This window comes from Schistocerca americana, chromosome 3 (assembly GCF_021461395.2).
Source record: "Schistocerca americana isolate TAMUIC-IGC-003095 chromosome 3, iqSchAmer2.1, whole genome shotgun sequence".
NCBI lineage: Eukaryota > Metazoa > Arthropoda > Insecta > Orthoptera > Acrididae > Schistocerca > Schistocerca americana.
Window position 1 is genome coordinate 209468585 of NC_060121.1, and position 19447 is coordinate 209488031.

Sequence of the window (19447 nt, forward strand, 5' to 3'; positions counted from 1 at the left end):
TTCACCACTCACCTCTGTTATGTACAATGTACTTAGCTTTTCACCTTTATTAACTCATGCAAGATGTTTAAGCAGTAACCTCTCTCCTGCATATTACTCTGTCTTCCACCTTTACGCTCTCAGGTTTTCAAATCTCACCCAATGTGGTCCCCAAAAAACAGTCTTTCCTTCTCATCCCATGCGTTAAGTGTCCCCTGATCCATGGTTCTGGGTGACTTTCACGAAATCTATCCTTTTACTAGACCTCTCCAGTCCTTTTCCTTCACCCTCCTTCCTTCCGCTTCTGCCTGAGGAGGAAGGCACCTGCTCCAAAAGCTTGCCTAATTACGATCTTCTTTTATGTGTGTGTTCTGCCACTGATAGTGAGTAGATTTTTTATCTATCTGTCAAAAATTGATTGTTTCTGTAAGTTAATTAGTTTCACAGAGATTGAAATGCATTACTGTAAAGTTGGAATGCTAGTCTTTTGTAATGAATTGTGTCACTAAGTCCATAAATACATACTAACTCACATGAAAATTGCCAAGCTGAACTATAGTCAAAAGTTCAAATCAGTCATATCATTTGATTAACAGATTTTCCAGTGAAACTAGCTGGATAAAGAGTTCTTCTTATGGGGCAACCACAGCTGTGTATGTCTATTTTGTAAAACGAAGGAACTGCACCACAGCTTTTTAATACACACTCTCTTATTATGTACAATAATAGATTACGGACTAAGCTGCTGTTCTGCAGTTCCTTCATTTCACAAAACGAAACTAGCTGCATCTTTGGAATCAGGATATTGAAAATAGTGCCTTGAATAATGAATTTAAATGAGGACAAGCATAGCTAAGGTTTTGAAATATTTGAGTACCTACATTCTGTATACTACTTAGAAAATATATGGATATTGAAAAATGAATAAAATAAAAAAAAAATTAGTAGAGCTGCAGTAAAACAGATGGGAGTTCCAGCTTGCTCTCCTTCAACCAACCACATAGAAAAAGTGATAGACTTCAGCCAGGCAAAGGAACAAGTTGGATTTAGAAGTGGATATAGTACAACGAATCATTTTAATTTGTATACAAAACTGGAGAATAGAGCAATGGGTAAGAATGACCAATTTGCCTGGGATTCCTTGATTTAGAGAAATTTTCTAAATCAGTTCAACAAAATCTGCCCTAGCAGTCCTTGGGTAACAAGGCACTGATTCAGTCTTTCCTCGTCCTCTGTTTACACTCCATCAGGCCACAGTCAGACTAGAGGTTCAAAACCACTAGTCTCAGAAACAATAAAGCAATTTTTCAGATCCTAAACTGGGAGAAAGAAGAAGGAATACATGTTAAATGAATGTAAGTGAATCAACTTTGTTTGCTGATGTAATTTTAATATCTGCCTCTTGTGCAGATAAAAAAGGAATGAAAAATCTGTATTGTGCAATTTGGAAAGTAAAGTTGAAAATCAGTTACAATAAGACTAAAATAATGACTAACCAACATACTGAAAAGAAATTAGTATAAATTAACAACATAATCACAGAACCAACTGTAAATTGTTGTATTCTTGTTTTTTTTCTATTGAATCCTGTAACTAGATGGACAGGAAAGAAATAAAGCAATAAAAGTGGGATGAAATGTTTAAGCTGAAAATGATTTTGAAATCTAAACCTCTGATCTGGCTGAAAACGAAATTTTACAATTTGTTTGCATTGAAAGTTTTACTTATGGCAGTAACATGTGAAAACCTTTCAAAATGTATGGACTGCTCAAAAACTAATAAAGAAATGAATGTTGGGAATTACTAAAAAGACAGCAAAACAAATAAATGGATCAGGTAACAAAAGACAGGAAAACAAATCAATGGATCAGATAACAAACGACTGGAAAACAAATAAATTGGTCATGTAATTATGACCACATGGAAATAAAATGGAGGTAGGGAAGGCATATAGACATATCAGTGGATTGTAGATAGCCCAAGAAAGCTCTTTGCTGGGTCCCAAAATGACTTAATGAAAAGTGAGCAGAGGACATTAGAAAACATGCAGGAGCAACATGGAGGCTTATGACTACAAGCTATAATGCATGAAAAAGTGCAGGATAGATCTTTATCTAACAGTTATATCACATGGGTACTGCTACTGACATTGACTATGATGTGCATATGAAAATGCTTAGCTCTTGTTCTACTGTAGTTTGGTTTCATCTAGTGGAGCAGTTTTTCATCTTACTTAGAAGTGAAATTTCAAAATGACATCACTCAGAATGAGAAGTTTTGACAAGTTACATTTTGTAACTGGTCTAATAAACTATAGTTATGTTACATAAAAATTACTGGTCCTATGTTTTCTTACGGTTGTGCAATTACTCACAAATAGAGAAAGTATTTCAGAATTTTACTCTCATGAGAATCACTACCAGATAGGCTAAACTTTCTTTTGTCGGCAATAATAAACAGATGCAGTCCTTGTGATTCAAATATATTATTGACTTGCCTTAGTGCTGTAGTTACTCGCCTATTTTGTGTTTTCCAAATAAAAATAAAAAATAGAGAACTATAATCTTTTAAAAAATGGCTATCCAAACTGAATAACTTCCTTTTTTCTAACAAAGAAACTATTCAGTTAGTGGTCAATGTTTTATGAATGGCTTCTGGCATCCTTTATGCTCCATCTATCAGTTTAGTTGATCACTTACACTTTAAACAAATGCCCTCCATTCTTCTGATCTCTTATCTCCTTTACCTGTGTGCTGGTACAGGAACTTATGATTACAAAAGAAGTCTACGACGCCTTTAATTGTCTATATGTATGTAAGTCTGGAATGTTCTCCCAAAACCCTGGATGGATTTCAGTCAAATTTGGCACATCAACAGCAAACGTCACGAGTATCAGCACTGTGTGGTTTGTAACCTCCTAACTCCAATAGGTGCACATATATGGAAAGATTGTCCCCCCCCCCTCAAGGTCTTGATGTATAGGCTGACTTGCAAGACAGGTGTGTTGTGTTGTAGAGTATGAGCCTGCCTTGTCAACCTGATTTGCTGGGCAGCCTAAAAGTCAGGGGTAAAAAAGTGGTTTTCCAGCACACGATGTGTAGACTGCCCAGCTCGCCAGGTGTGCTGTGGCAGTAGTATTGGCATGGTTTTTTTGACCTATTTTGCAGGAGTTATATGTGTGGATGGGCATGGCTGGTGAAAGTTTGAGACAGATAGGGGAGGGGAGGGGCTGGTCTGTTCGTGCAAGTGTTTGGAGCTCATAGGCACTCAACTCTGAAGTTATCAGTCACTGGGGGAGGGGGGGGGAGGGAGGAGGATAAGCAGAGAGATCAGGAAGGCATGAACAGAGTGAGGGCATGAGTGGATGGACAGAGAAATGGAAAAAGGAAAGAGAAATGGAGAGAATGAGATTGTTAGGGAGAGAGGGTGGAGGATATCAAGAGAGAGAGAGAGAGAGAGAGAGAGAGAGAGAGAGAGGGTGAGGAGGATATGGAAGGATGGAGGAGAGGGGGAAGACATTTTCCAAGAGAGGGGGCAGAGGATATGAACAAAGGGAGTGGAGCAGGAGGAGATGGAGAGACAGAGAGACTGGGGAAAAGGAAATAAGTAGAGTTTGGAGGACGAGGTGGGCAGAGAGACAGAGAGTGGAAGTGGGGGACAAAGGGAAGGGGCAGCAGGAGGTTTGTGAAATTTATGTGTTGAATACATCTGCAGGTGAAGCTGCAGGAAACAGGGAAAAGTCTAGTAAATATGTAGGTGTGTGTGTGTGTGTGTGTGTGTGTGTGTGTGTGAGAGAGAGAGAGAGAGAGAGAGAGAGAGAGAGAGAGAGAGAGAGAGAGAGAGAGAGAGAGACTGTGAGGATTAAAAGAAACTACCATCTGGAACGAAAATTCTTTATTATGAAGATACACAATTACAAATATAAAAAAATCTTGTTTATCTTAAACATACAAAAATACTTTTGTTGTCACTTTTGTATCATGCACACATCAAGGATACAAAATGTACTGCGACACAGAGGGCAAGTGCACTTTGAACTCAGCCATGTTTCTGGATGCTGCTGATCCTGCCTTGAAGCAAACCTGAAAATATATCAGTGCTTCATTTTCACAGTCTTCACTAAACATTACCTCAATGTTTTGTGATGTTATAACATTCAAACATTCTGCTTCACCTGTTTAAATTTAAAAGAAATGCCTTAGTACTTTGGGACAGCTACACATATTTTCTATCACATTCAGGTGCAGAACAAGGCATGAACATGGTGCAATATGGTCATATGGCCTAAATAATACCTACACCTACATGTGGATGGACACCACATGGGGCAGTGTTGCAACAACCTAGGACAAACATTAGGAAAGGGGGGAGGAATGCACAACTTTTTATTAGGTCATACACAACTGGTAACTGATATTGGCAAGTTTGTGATGCTTGTCAAGGTCTTTCTTTATCACATTTGACAGTTTAATTCCCAATTCAATCTTGTCCAAGTGACATACATTTCTTGATTGTATAAAGTGCAAGGAATTTTGATAAGTTTGACAGGAAATGATAATATGGATTTCAAAAGGATATATCCATAGCTGGAACTAAATTCTCAGTGACAAATGTCTGTGTAAAGCAGTACAGCATCAGAGGATCTGTGGGAAAGTGATTAAAATCCTACCTCCACAACAAGAAGCAGAAGGTAGCCTTGTATAAATGCTGCACAGTTGACTGGGGTGTGGGTCACTGTGTGTGTACCATGCAGTCTTGTGGGGATATGTCATTACTCTTAAATATAAATGACTCACCCTTGCCCTAAAAAGGTTAACTTTGCAAACATTTTGGCTTTGTGGTGACATTAAATTTTTAACTGATCTACAGGCAGATAATAATAAATTTGGTGTGAGAGTTTCTTACTTGGTTTGACGTAAATTCTTTATAAAACTGAACAAAACAAATTACATCCATTTACCATTCTGGTAGAGAATTACACAGGAAGTCCCCGCTGTATGTTGCACCAGATAGAAAAATACATGGTTCCACATGTTAAGGCAACTTAGACATACCTAGAAACAACACATGTTTAAAGGATTGGCCACAATTACATTCAGTGCTGGTAGAGTTTTGAAGATCAGAGTCGTCAGTATCAGAAAGTACATTTATTTTGGGTTCTGAGTCTTTCTATATTGCATTATGCAACTACCTTTTGAAGTTGTATAACAATTTCAAAGAAAATTTTCAGTTTTTTAAAATGTTATCCACATCATGTGGAGAGTATCTTGGTGTTCTGAAGAGTTTCTTGCTATAGTATTTTGAAGAATGTCAGCTTTCTTGCCACTACTTCCCAACAGATGTATTCAATCATAAGCTTCACGATTTACAAGCCAGCACACTGTGCATCAAATGACATGTATCATGGTCACAGCACAAGAAGGAAGTCTCACCTTTATTGCGATCTACTAAGATTAACACCAGTAAAGAAAAATTTAAGTCAAGCCTGGCAGTCTAGCAGTAGAGCTAATGCTGGTCAAAACACAGAAATTTCCAGTCTTGCTTTAATCTAACCTCTCAATGAAGTGTTGCGTATCCAGGAACCACATGTGGTTTGGACTCCATCTTAAACTGTGGGTCCCCTTTTCTCAATTGCATGACTTGGGCACGTTAGGGGCATGCAAGTCACTGAAGTGGCACACAACTGAAAGACTTGTACTCTGCCATCGAGCCACACACAATCATTATTAAAATCTTCCAGCCACTGCCAAATAGCATTAAATGTTTATGCAATAACAATACATTAATTGCAAATAAAATAAAAATTAAAATACTTCTACATAAGATTTTTTTATTCTTTAAATGAACTTTTTAGAGTGAGAGACATTTGGTCTGTTTCATGCTGCTTTAGAAGGGAACAAAATCTACACCCACTTAAGTAGGAAGTAGGTGAGCACATCCTACACTAGATAGACCACAACACTCCTAAAAAAGGAAAAGAAGTGTTCTTAAAAAGGCAAGAAAAGAACAAAGAAGAACTGAAGACAGCCGTTATGAAAACTAAATGTAGTGTAGTTCCTGGTGACTTTGTTGGGAAACTGTGTAGTTGTTCACTGAAGTGTGAAGAAATATAATTACACGTTAAGAATGAAAATGTTAATGGCTTCCAGAATCTGGCTCATTTTGACAAACAAAATTCCCTTCACAGAGGAATGGGGTACTTAAAACTCTAGTACATAGGGCGCGCACTATCTCTGACGCAGAGGGTCTACCCCAGGAATTGGAACATCTGAGAAATGTATTTCGAAAAAATGGGTACTCAGAGTGGCAGATTCAACGTGCTCTCCGCCCAACCACTACAGCACAACCTGTGGAGATGGATGAAATCACGAGGGAGGAGGTAGGCACTGCGTTTATTCCATATACAGGCACACTCTCGGGGAAAATCGCTCGTATTTTGAAGAAACACCGGGTCGGAACTGTGTTTTGTTCTCCGAATAAAACTCATGCACTGGTGGGGAGCGCCAAAGATGACCTCGGTTTGAGGAAGGCTGGCGTGTACCAGATTCCGTGTCAGTGTGGCAAGTCGTATATTGGTAGGACGATGCGTACCGTCGAGGATCGATGCCGTGAACACCAGAGGCACACTCGACTGATGTATCCGAGCAAGTCGGCGGTTGCTGAACACTGTTTGTTGGAAAATCACGCTATGGAGTACGAACGCACGAAGATTCTGGTACAGACGTAGAGATACTGGGACAGCGTTGTTAGAGAGGCCATCGAAATTCGCACCAATGACGACCTCATAAACTGTGACTGTGGCTATAATCTTAGCAAGGCTTGGGAACCAGCAATTGGGTTAATCAAGAGTAAATCGAGCAAACATATAGTTGTGACGACCACGGCAGACAGAGCCATCACACCGACGTCATCTCATTTGCCGTCGCAATCTGTTCCACCGCGCGACTGTGGCACGGGGCGAGGACGGCGGAGTGAGTGCGCCGCGGGCGGAGGGTATTTAAATCGGCCGCCGCTGCGACCGAACCCAGTTCCCCCCGAGCAGCCATAGCGTACAGATCTCCGTGCCGGCACGTTCACAGGAGCTCAGTCCATCAGTTCAGCTGATGATGGCGACATGTATGATCACCGAAATATTGTGCCCGTTGGACACTGTAGACCGGCAGCACACCCGTGGATATTTTGATTATCAAATACGCCAGGAGAAACTCAAGAATCACAAAATTCATACTCATACACAAAGGAACTACAAACACTGGCTGTGAGTCAGTGTTGATTTAAATCAATGGGGAAAGTTGAAAATTTCTGCTGGACTGGGATTTGAAACTGGGTCTCCTGTTTACTAGGCAGATGATCTGACCACTAAGCCACCTGGACACAGTGGTCATCGCAACTGCACGGACTATCCTAGCATGACTGCCGTTAGACACATATTCTCAACTTATCCACACATAACTAATGTAGCGCTCCTTGCCCCTTATCCTCATTATTCACAGCGTTTTGCCAATTCCCATAAGAGTTTGAGTCTGGTGTACATCGTCACTGAACAGATTACTGCTGTTCTCACTTTAATTATATATGTGGTGTCCATTCTTTTGGACACGCACAATGAAAACAAATAAAGGCCTGTCCATAAATAAAAAAATAAGTCAGTTTTCTTGCACAAGTGAGCTCACAATAAATGACAACAGATTGCCATTAAATACTGTTTAAAAAATTAAAACAATTGTTTAGTCCTCCTCGTGAGAAGCATCTTTCGGCACTCTTTTGCAGCTCTCCCGCATCGTCCCCTATGCTCCACGGAGTATGGGACCTCTTCATCATCATCATTACAAAGACAACGTCAGCCAATGCATGCAAGTGACCACTTCTTAAATTACTGTGATTTTGCATTGTTGTTGTGGTCTTCAGTCCTGAGACTGGTTTGATGCAGCTCTCCATGCTACTCTATCCTGTGCAAGCTTCTTCATCTCCCAGTACCTACTGCAACCTACATCCTTCTCAATCTACTTAGTGTATTCATCTCTTGGTCTCCCTCTACGATTTTTACCCTCCACGCTGCCCTCCAATACTAAATTAGTGATCCCTTGATGCCTCAGAACATGTCCTACCAACCGATCCCTTCTTCTGGTCAAGTTGTGCCACAAACTTCTCATCTCCCCAATCCTACTCAATACTTCCTCATTAGTTACGTGATCTACCCATCTAATCTTCAGCATTCTTCTGTAGCACCACATTTCAAAAGCTTCTATTCTCTTCTTGTCCAAACTATTTATTGTCCATGTTTTACTTCCATACATGGCTACACTCCATACAAATACTTTCAGAAAAAACTTCCTGACACTTGAATCTACACTCGATGTTAACAAATTTCTCTTCTTCAGAAACACTTTCCTTGCCATTGCCAGTCTACATTTTATATCCTCTCTACTTTGACCATCATCGGTTATTTTGCTCCCCAAATAGTAAAACTCCTTTACTACTTTCAGTGTCTCATTTCCTAATCTAATTCCCTCAGCATCACCCGACTTAATTCGACTACATTCCATTATCCTCGTTTTGCTTTTGTTGATGTTCATCTTATATCCTCCTTTCAAGACACTGTCCATTCCATTCATCTGCTCTTCCAAGTCCTTTGTTGTCTCTGACAGAATTACAATGTCATCGGCGAGCCTCAAAGTTTTTATTTCTTCTCCATGGATTTTAATACCTACTCCGAAATTTTCTTTTGTTTCCTTTACTGCTTGCTCAATATACAGATTGAACAGCATTGGGGAGAGGCTACAACCCTGTCTTACTCCCTTCCCAACCAATGCTTCCCTTTCATGTCCCTCGACTCTTATAACTGCCATCTGGTTTCTGTACAAATTGTAAATAGCCTTTCGCTCCCTGTATTTTACCCCTGCCACCTTTAGAATTTGAAAGAGAGTATTCCAGTCAACATTGTCAAAAGCTTTCTCTAAGTCTACAAAAGCTAGAAACGTAGGTTTGCCTTTCCTTAATCTTTCTTCTAAGATAAGTCGTAAGGTCAGTATTGCCTCACGTGTTCCAGTGTTTCTACGGAATCCAAACTGATCTTCCCCGAGGTTGGCTTCTACTAGTTTTTCCATTCGTCTGTAAAGAATTCATGTTAGTATTTTGCAGCTGTGACTTATTAAACTGATAGTTCGGTAATTTTCACATCTGTCAACAGCTGCTTTCTTTGGGATTGGAATTATTATACAGGGTGATTCAAAAAGAAGACCACAACTTTAAAAATGTGTATTTAATGAAAGAAACATAATATAACCTTCTGTTATACATCATTACAAAGAGTATTTAAAAAGGTTTTTTTTCACTCAAAAACAAGTTCAGAGATGTTCAATATGGTCCCCTCCAGACACTCGAGCAATATCAACCCGATACTCCAACTCGTTCCACACTCTCTGTAGCATATCAGGCGTAACAGTTTGGATAGCTGCTGTTATTTCTCGTTTCAAATCATCAATGGTGGCTGGGAGAGGTGGCCGAAACACCATATCCTTAACATACCCCCATAAGAAAAAATCGCAGGGGGTAAGATCAGGGCTTCTTGGAGGCCAGTGATGAAGCGCTCTGTCACGGGCTGCCTGGCGGCCGATCCATCGCCTTGGGTAGTTGACGTTCAGGTAGTTACGGACAGATAAGTGCCAATGTGGTGGTGCTCCATCCTGCTGAAATATGAATTGTTGTGCTTCTTGTTCGAGCTGAGGGAACAGCCAATTCTCTAACATCTCCAGATACTGTAGTCCAGTTACAGTAGCACCTTCGAAGAAAAAGGGACCAAAAACTTTATTGGCTGAAATGGCACAGAAAACGTTCACCTTAGGCGAGTCATGTTCATACTGAGTTATTTCCTGCGGATTCTCAGTGCCCCATATACAGACATTGTGACGGTTGACTTTCCCGTTAGTGTGGAAAGTTGCTTCATCACTAAACACAATCTTTGAAACGAAAGATTCATCTGTTTCCATTTGAGCAAGGATAAAAGCGAACAAATGTACAACTAAATGAAACTTTATAGCTCCCTTAATTCGCCGACAGATAGTGCTTAGCTCTGCCTTTTGTCGTTGCAGAGTTTTAAATTCCTAAAGTTGTGGTATTCTTTTTGAATCACCCTGTATTCTTCTTGAAGTCTGAGGGTATTTCGCCTGTTTCATACATCTTGCTCACCAGATGGTAGAGTATTGTCAGGACTGGCTCTCCCAAGGCTGTCAGTAGTTCCAATGGAATGTTGTCTACTCCGGGGGCTTTGTTTCGACTCAGGTCTTTCAGTGCTCTGTCAAACTCTTCACGCAGTATCATATCTCCCATTTCATCTTCATCTACATCCTCTTCCATTTCCATAATATTGTCCTCAAGTACATCGCCCTTGTATAGACCCTCTATATACTCCTTCCACCTTTCTGCTTTCCCTTCTTTGCTTAGAACTGGGTTGCCATCTGAGCTCTTGATATTCATACAAGTCGTTCTCTTATCTCCAAAGGTCTCTTTAATTTTCCTGTAGGCAGTATCTATCTTACCCCTAGTGAGATAGGCCTCTACATCCTTACATTTGTCCTCTAGCCATCCCTGCTTAGCCATTTTGCACTTCCTGTCGATATCATTTTTGAGACGTTTGTATTCCATTTTGCCTGCTTCATTTACTGCATTTTTATATTTTCTCCTTTCATCAATTAAATTCAATATTTCTTCTGTTACCCAAGGATTTCTACTAGCCCTCGTCTTTTTACCTACTTGATCCTCTGCTGCCTTCACTACTTCATCCCTCAAAGCTACCCATTCTTCTTCTACTGTATTTCTTTCCCCCATTCCTGTCAATTGTTCCCTTACGCTCTCCCTGAATCTCTGTACAACCTCTGGTTCTTTCAGTTTATCCAGGTCCCATTTCCTTAAATTCCCACCTTTTTGCAGTTTCTTCAGTTTTAATCTACAGGTCATAACCAATAGATTGTGGTCAGAGTCCACATCTGCCCCTGGAAATGTCTTACAATTTAAAACCTGGTTCCTAAATCTCTGTCTTACCATTATATAATCTATCTGATACCTTTTAGTATCTCCAGGGTTCTTCCATGTATACAACCTTCTTTCATGATTCTTAAACCAAGTGTTAGCTATGATTATGTTGTGCTCTGTGCAAAATTCTACCAGGCGGCTTCCTCTTTCATTTCTTAGCCCCAATCCATATTCACCTACTATGTTTCCCTCTCTCCCTTTTCCTACACTCGAATTCCAGTCACCCATGACTATTAAATTTTTGTCTCCCTTCATAATCTGAATAATTTCTTTTATTTCATCATACATTTCTTCAATTTCTTCGTCATCTGCAGAGCCAGTTGGCATATAAACTTGTACTACTGTAGTAGGTGTGGGCTTCGTATCTATCTTGGCCACAATAATGCATTCACTATGCTGTTTGTAGTAGCTTACCCACATTCCTATTTTCCTATTCATTATTAAACCTACTCCTGCATTACCCCTATTTGATTTTGTGTTTATAACCCTGTAGTCACCTGACCAAAAGTCTTGTTCCTCCTGCCACCGAACTTCACTAATTCCCACTATATCTAACTTCAACCTATCCATTTCCCTTTTTAAATTTTCTAACCTACCTGCCCGATTAAGGGATCTGACATTCCACGCTCCGATCCGTAGAACGCCAGTTTTCTTTCTCCTGATAACGACATCCTCTTCAGTAGTCCCCGCCCGGAGATCCGAATGGGGGACTATTTTACCTCCGGAATATTTTACCCAAGAGGACGCCATCATCATTTAATCATACAGTAAAGCTGCATGCCCTCAGGAAAAATTACGGCTGTAGTTTCCCATTGCTTTCAGCCGTTCGCAGTACCAGCACAGCAAGGCTGTTTTGGTTATTGTTACAAGGCCAGATCAGTCAATCATCCAGACTGTTGCCCTTGCAACTACTGAAAAGGCTGCTGCCCCTCTTCAGGAACCACACGTTTGTCTGGCCTCTCAACAGATACCCCTCCGTTGTGGTTGCACCTACGGTACGGCTATCTGTATCGCTGAGGCACGCAAGCCTCCCCACCAACGGCAAGGTCCATGGTTCATGGGGGGGGGGGGGGGGGGGGATTTTGCATTATCAATTGTAATTTATGTTTAAATATAAAGTTACTGGCAAAACAGTGAACTGTTCATTATATAAATACTGTAGTATGACAAAATGTGAGGTGTTCATTCTGTATCCATTTTCTGTGTAATTGTGAAGGATACAATGCTCTGACAAACATTGGCGTAATAAAAAGATATAAAGAACACAATAAATCAAGAAATAAATTCGATAAATTATTTAGCTTTCAGAGATGATAGCTATAGTGTAATGCTATCATTTAAGATATCATAAGTTGAAATCACATGAAGCTTGTAAAAGCTGTTAATTCAAACGTTCAGTGTGAAAAAGTTTATTCGCTGTGAATATTAACTTCAATAGTTTTAAAGGTATTGGGATGCTGTTGTCACTGGATGCATCTCATTTTTCTGAGATTGGAGATGTGTTCAGGTTTGCTTTATTACTTGACTGTGAATTATTACAGATCCTTGAAGAGCTTAACAAGCTGTCATTCAGTTTGTCTGACATTCCATCATTTCTTGGGGAACTGTCTCCTCAACAAATGTCATGCAAGCAACAGCCGTCCAAATTCCCAGCTTAAGGATTTACCCATTTCCAGTGGTGCTGCTCATGTTTGTATCTGGCTGGCCTGTACCGGTTGTTGTGGCTTGCCCACACATGGCACTTCGGCTGAGGTGGCCATGCCAGACCCTGAGCCCCAGGGCTGCACAAGAAAATTCACCTCACCTCCTACCAACTCTACATGGCCATATCGCTCACCTACATACACATAACAATACAACCCGGATACCTACTTACCACGAGCAGTCATCTTAATGACTTCAGCTATTCATGCACACTCTCCAGACTGACCCAAACTTCCATGTGATACACTGTCTACATCATTATATCATAGTCCACTAAATTCCTCACCTAATGGTTGCAGCATAACGCGGATTCCTGCAATAGAAAGGATGTGACAACAAGGGATTGAGACCACTGTTGTTATCATTGTGTGCCAGGCTAGGCTTGTAATACATGCATGTCTGAAAGAATAGACACTGCTGAGTGATGAATTTAGTGGAATACAATATAAGGATGCATAGTGTGTTTAAAATTAGTTGTGACTCTTGACGTTTGGCTGACCGGAGGAGGATGTTGGCCAGGTAACACCAATGGAAAAATGGGTTTCCCTACCATGCCAAGTGCCCCTGTTGCCAAAACATGAGTAAATAGTACCATGTGGTTTCATCCATTAGATGCATTGACGTTTGTCAGCTCTCGTATTAAAGTCATATTTTCTGGCATTGAAGTATTTTGTGGTCATCAGGTATTGTGAACAAGTGATTTGTGATGGCAATGCATTAATGGCAACAGTGCAGTACATCTGAATATGAGATTTGCAATAAAAGAGTTATTCAAGAACACGTTCACCAGCTGGGAAGATAATGTACTGCTGCAAAACATTCCTTGGAATTCAACAATAGTAACAGACAAAATGCCATACCACTCCGTTGTGATGCATGAAGCTCCAACAATGCAGTGGACGAAAGAGGATATTTTGCTCTGAGTACAAAGATATGTCCCATGAGATAAAGTTTAACCTACCATGTATAATGCAAAGTTAATGGAACTTTTAGTGTTGTACAAGCCAAAACTTCATGCTACCATATCAGGCCAATGAACTGGCTAACAGTAAAGGGCATAGATTAATCAGGCTTCATTCGTATCTTGCTCATTTAAATCCGGCAGAGTATATGGGCCTAAGTGAAAAGTAATGTGGCAAGAAACTGTTGTAACCACGACCGTTCCAGTCGCAGGATTGGCGTGAAGGGAAGTGCAGCGGGACCCATGGAGTGGCCCGCGAACAAAAACACGAACAGGAGAGGACGGACATGAACAATGAAGGACCTTACGAACAACAACCAGATAGAAACAACAGAGTCACAAGAAAACCTAACAAATCAACCACGTCCACTTGTACACGGAACAAAGAACGTAAATACGGTGTCTGAGGTGAGATGTCGATAGATGCACACCAAGGTTACACTGACTGGTGGAGGGAGAGGCAGGCACTTAAATACGTGATCGAGGACGCCGCTATTGGTCGCTGGGACCAAGTTTTCCACCATGGCCCCCTCACATTAAACGTGGGCCATGAGGCACGCGCCGCCACGACTTACGGTGCGACAGTGCAGAGACCTCTACGGGTCTTCGACGTCCATGCCATCTGGCGTGGATTCAAAACCTACGGCACGCGGTACCAGAGAAATAGCAAGAAGTTTACACTCACTGAGGCTGAAATGTTGATAAAAGAAGCCACTGCAGACATTACACAACAGGGCTCATCTTGAGCTATTAGCCATAATATCAAGAAGGTTGTTGAGCAGACATTGATTCATGAAGGACTGTGATGAGTTTTGAGGAATATGTAACTTCTCCTGTTGTCACATTAAAAACTGCTTCTCTTGTTAAAACATAGCAGAGTTTACAAATATTAATCCAACATTGTAGTGCAGTTAAAATTGCTACAGAATCCTGAAATAATGTATCATTAAACTAACAACTGAGTGCAAGTCAGGTCAATAGTTTATGAAACAGCAAATTTTCAGTATAAAAGTAAACGTGTATTTTCTTCACCTATATTTTTACAAAACCCACAGCAGTTCTAGTTCCACCATGGCCCTCAATCATTACATTATTTCTTTGAAAGAATCTGTAGTCACCTGAATATCACTGTAGATATGGAAATTCCACAAATTAATCATATGACAAAATAGTCTCATAATCATCATTATTTGCCATAATCTTGTTTCGAGAGAGTCCCCCATGGTATTCTGGAAATCGGCATGAATGTCCTTTGCTTTCATACCTTTATTTATGGATTACTTAATCACTGCTCGAATCTTGATTTTTTCCATCTTTGCAAATCAATATGTGGCAACAACGACAGAGCCACATCACCGCCACAGCTGTCTTCTGAGAGCACTGACCTTGCACATGTTTACAGGCAACAGTCCAATGAATATCACGTGAACAACTCATTGCACTAAAGCTGGCCTCTCGTGGTGATTCTGAGAACTTTACAAACCACCCTCGTAGTATAAAAAAATTAAGTTGACAAACCCTCATATGGCATTACATTTAACCATTCTACACACGAGATCTGAAAGGTGATAATAAGCAAAGAATATTATGCGAATGCTTGGTCCCTGTTCTTTCAGACATGTCCAAAAGAACAGACACCACAGAGAAACCACAACTGTGATACATTATATCTAAACTGAAGGTGGAGGTGGGGAGAAAGGCAAGGAAAGGGATCGCTGATTACGCAGACTCAGTGGTGATGAGTGAAAATGTGTACCTGATCGGGATTCGAATCTGAGGTCTCTTGCTTACTAGGCAGAGACGTTAACCACTCACACCATCTGGGCACAGTGTCATTGCAACCGTGTGGACTATCTAGGCACTCCCACTGAGTGCCACCTATCTGCAGTCCCTGTCCATTTGCTATATGTTCACTACTCTGAGCATGCCTGAAAGGAGTGACACCATGCATTCATATAATTCATTTGCCTAGATAAGCAATGGCACAACCTTCTTCAATGTAGATGCACAAGTACATCTGACCACCTGTAGGAATGCCAGAGTAGCTAGCACGGAGGAAATGGATGGGAACTGCAGATAGGCGGCGCTCAGTTGAGGTGTGGATCGGCCCTGAGGCGTGCCCAGATAGTCCACCCAGTTGCAATAACACTATGCTCCAGATGGTACAGTGATTAATGCATCTGCCAATTAAGCAGGAACTCCCGTGCTTGTTTGAATTCTGGTCCGGTGCACTTTTTCACTCTTCACTGCTGATTCTGCATAATGTTGCAATGCAGTTGACATCCGTAACACTTCCCTTTCCTTTCCTTTCTCCCTACCTCCACCTTCAGTTTAGATATAATGTATCACAGCTGTGGATTTCATGTTGTGTCTGTTTTTATGGAGATGTCAGACAGAACAGACACCGTGCATTCATATAATTGATTCGCCTAGATGGGCAATGGGTCTACCAACTTCAGGGTGCATGCACAAGTACATCTGACAGCCCGTGGGAATCTCAGAGTAGTGAGCACAGAGAAAACGGACAGGGTCTGCGGACAGGTGGTGCTCGGTGGGAGTGTGAATCAGCTTTGAGGCGTGTCGAGATAATCCGCACCATTGCAATAGTATTTTGTCCCGGATGGTGCAGTGGTTAACGACCTGCCTGGTAAGCAGGAGATCCCCGGTTCGAATCCCAGTCCAGTACACATTTTCACTTGTCACCACTGATTCCGTATAGTGTCCCGATGCATCTGACATCAGTAATCCCTTCCCCTTTCCCACAACTCCACCTTCAATTTACAAACAAAGCATAACTTCACAGAATACTGATGCAGCTGCTTGTACATCTTCAGATAAAAGGCTTGTTGAATTTTGTCATACTGTTCCAAAAATAAATTCTGTAAAACTTACGTTAACCCTGAAAACTAAAATTTAGTAAAACTTGTTTCATCTTGAAACTAACTCAAAATTGGATGGCCTCTTCTTCCACTTAGCTACTCAATTATTCTTTGAAAAGCTGCTTATACTGGAGTGGCTGGAACAAGTCAGAATGACTATTAGGCTCTTAAGACACTATATTATGGTCACAGGTGTTATAATATATTAACCTCATACAATAGAAAGTCCAGGATGGAATAATATTATGAAAAGGATAGATTGCTACTCACCAAATAGATGAAGTGATGAATTGCACACAGACACAATCAAAAGACTGCTAAACATTTAAGCTTTCAGCCAAAAGGCCTTCCTCGGAAACAGAGAGCACAACACACACACATGACCACTGTCTTCATCCGATGTGGTTTGCGTGTGTGTGTGTGTGTGTGTGTGCGTGTGTGTGTGTGTGTGTGTGTGTGTGTGTTTTCTCTGCTTAAAAGAAGGCCTTTAGGCTGAAACTTTAAATGTTTATCAGTCTTTTCATTGTGGCTGTCTGCAGCTCAATGCTTTCTCTACATGGTGAGTAGCAATCTGTCCTTTTCATAATACTATTATATAGAAACATTTATGACAAAATAATAATTTCATGTGGCTCAATGGCCAGATGCAAGCCTTACAAGTGGACACCACTTCAGCAGGTTGTGTGTCCCTAGTCTACTCCAGCTATCTGCGTAAAGGGGACATACATTTTGATGTGGGATTTGAATCACATGTCATTTCTTGTGGCTCCTCACATCATGGAGAGGTGAAGGCCAGATTAAATGTAGACCAAAAATTTATTTGGTCCAACCAAGATTTGACCTCATGACCTCAGTTTCCAGGTACATTCTTTACCACTATACCAACAGGCCTGACAATATCTGTTATATGACAGATGTTACACTGAATAATTTATACTGTTTAGAAACAAATATAATTCACCACTTTGTACATTAAATTGGTGACCAGTGTGTTTGTTTGGATGAATGTGGGTTATTTTCAGTAATTATTGATGTAGCTGGCACTGATGTACTCATGGCATACTTCCCATATTGCTTACTCAGAGAGCTTGATAGGTGCCACAGAGAATGTTGTACATCCTAATTGTATGTAATTGTTTACGAATGATGATGTTTTCCATTAAGAAAGCAGTGTTTATGTTGTATTATCTGAATATATTAGCAATTCTGTATGAGACTTTTGAATGAATGATATGCAGGCATGGTTTTACATTTTCATTCCATGGTATTACTTTCAAATACTATACAAAATGAATCAGGGACATCAAATGGACATATATTATATTGCAGCCACACGTATGTCCACATTGGTGCCAAGTTGTTCTAGCACTCCCCAGCATCTTTGCTGCTTGGCATTGCATTGCTTTCACCATGTCCTCCTGGCTGAGCTTCTTGACGTGATAACTCTGGTGGCTGCCATAATTCGAACCTGCCTTCTGTGAGCCCCAGACACCTAACCAATGTCATTGCAGACGGTCCATTTTTGGCTGAGCTGATAGGCACTCCGCTGGCTTCCAACTGGCCTTGAGAGGCATGCGGCAGTGCCATCAGAGACTTGACGCATGCCTCACTGCTTGGCCGACATCCTGCTGGTAACTTTGAGTCTTTGGCAGACATCATTGGCAAAGCTCCTGCCTTCCATCAGTCATTTCACAAAACTACGATGCTTCCTCAGGCTGTTGGTACTCTTGGGTTTTGGGTAGCTACTGATGGTCGAGCTCCTGTCTCCCATCGGCTGCAGATATCCTGCTGATGGTGCCTCACAGTTTCCTGCTGTCATGGACTCCTGTCGTCGGCCCTCCTGTTGCTCTTCCATGTCTTCTGTGTCTCTTCAGCATTTCCACACCCTACACCCATTGTCCCCTCTATCAGGTGCATCACATTTTCAGCTCACAACTCTATTATGGGCAGCTGGGCATCGTGCTGTCTTTCTTTTCTTTGGCGCCTTTTCTTGGTGTTGCCATGCTCCCATCTGTGGCACACCTTCTGCTGTTTTTGGGCCTCCTTCCTAGGCCTCCCATACTGTTTGTGTGTTTTTTCTGCTTGCCTTGGAGATCTGACCAGTAGCCACGGCTGTCATCAGCCGAGCTTTTGATTCCCATGACTGCCAATGCTCTAACAATCCATCCTTTCCACGTCACTCACTTAGGCACCAGAGCCCCATATCCGCCCGCCATGTGTCTCTCTCCCTATTCTCTCTTTCCATTTTGGCTGAGGTGGTGCCATCATCTCCTCTTAAGGGTGCGGCTGGAAGGGTATTGTAGTCGACCCCTAACTGAGCCATTACAAACACTAATACTACCCCCCTCCCCCCCCCCCCCCCCCCCCCCCGGAATCCTGTGCGATGTATAGAGGCTGGCCACAGGCGTTTCTCTGTCAAAGATGTGAGTTTTCTCACTACACTGTGTGTGCCACTATAGCGGTGCTGTGACCACAGAACTGTTTTCTTCATCCATGATCCTGTAGCTAGACATATCTACATCTGCACCAGCCATAGTAGTGCTACAATCATAGTTGTGTGATACTGCACATCTCAACCTGCCTGTCTTTAAGGGCCTTGATGAGGCCACCTGCAGAAAGATCAGTCTCCCGCTTGGGGCAATTACACTGGTCACTTATGCCCCACCCCCCAGTCTGGGCCTTATCACTGCCTCACTGGCATTTCCACATTGCTGATGTACTTGGGGGCCACCATACAATGAGCCTTCACTCCCATCAGTCCCAGATGCTTGCTGACATCGTCAACAGCTCACAGGGTCTAGCCCCTTTAATTCATCGGCATTCTCGTGACTCAGGTGGTCCAGCTGGTTGAGTGTTGCCTCCTGGCTGCTGCTGATGCCCTCACTGGCCCATC

General features: G+C 41.5%; 1 protein-coding gene across 1 annotated transcript in view; it reads right to left on the bottom strand.

Annotated features, from left to right (window-relative positions):
• Positions 1 to 3858: 3858 nt before the first annotated feature.
• The window catches only part of LOC124605766 (E3 ubiquitin-protein ligase TM129), a 57832-nt gene continuing 42243 nt past the window's right edge, over positions 3859 to 19447 (bottom strand). Inside the window, exon 6 of the mRNA XM_047137651.1 lies at positions 3859 to 4061. Within this exon, the coding sequence (XP_046993607.1) occupies positions 3947 to 4061 (115 nt within the window). The 3' untranslated portion in view covers positions 3859 to 3946. The remainder of the gene's footprint in view (positions 4062 to 19447) is intronic.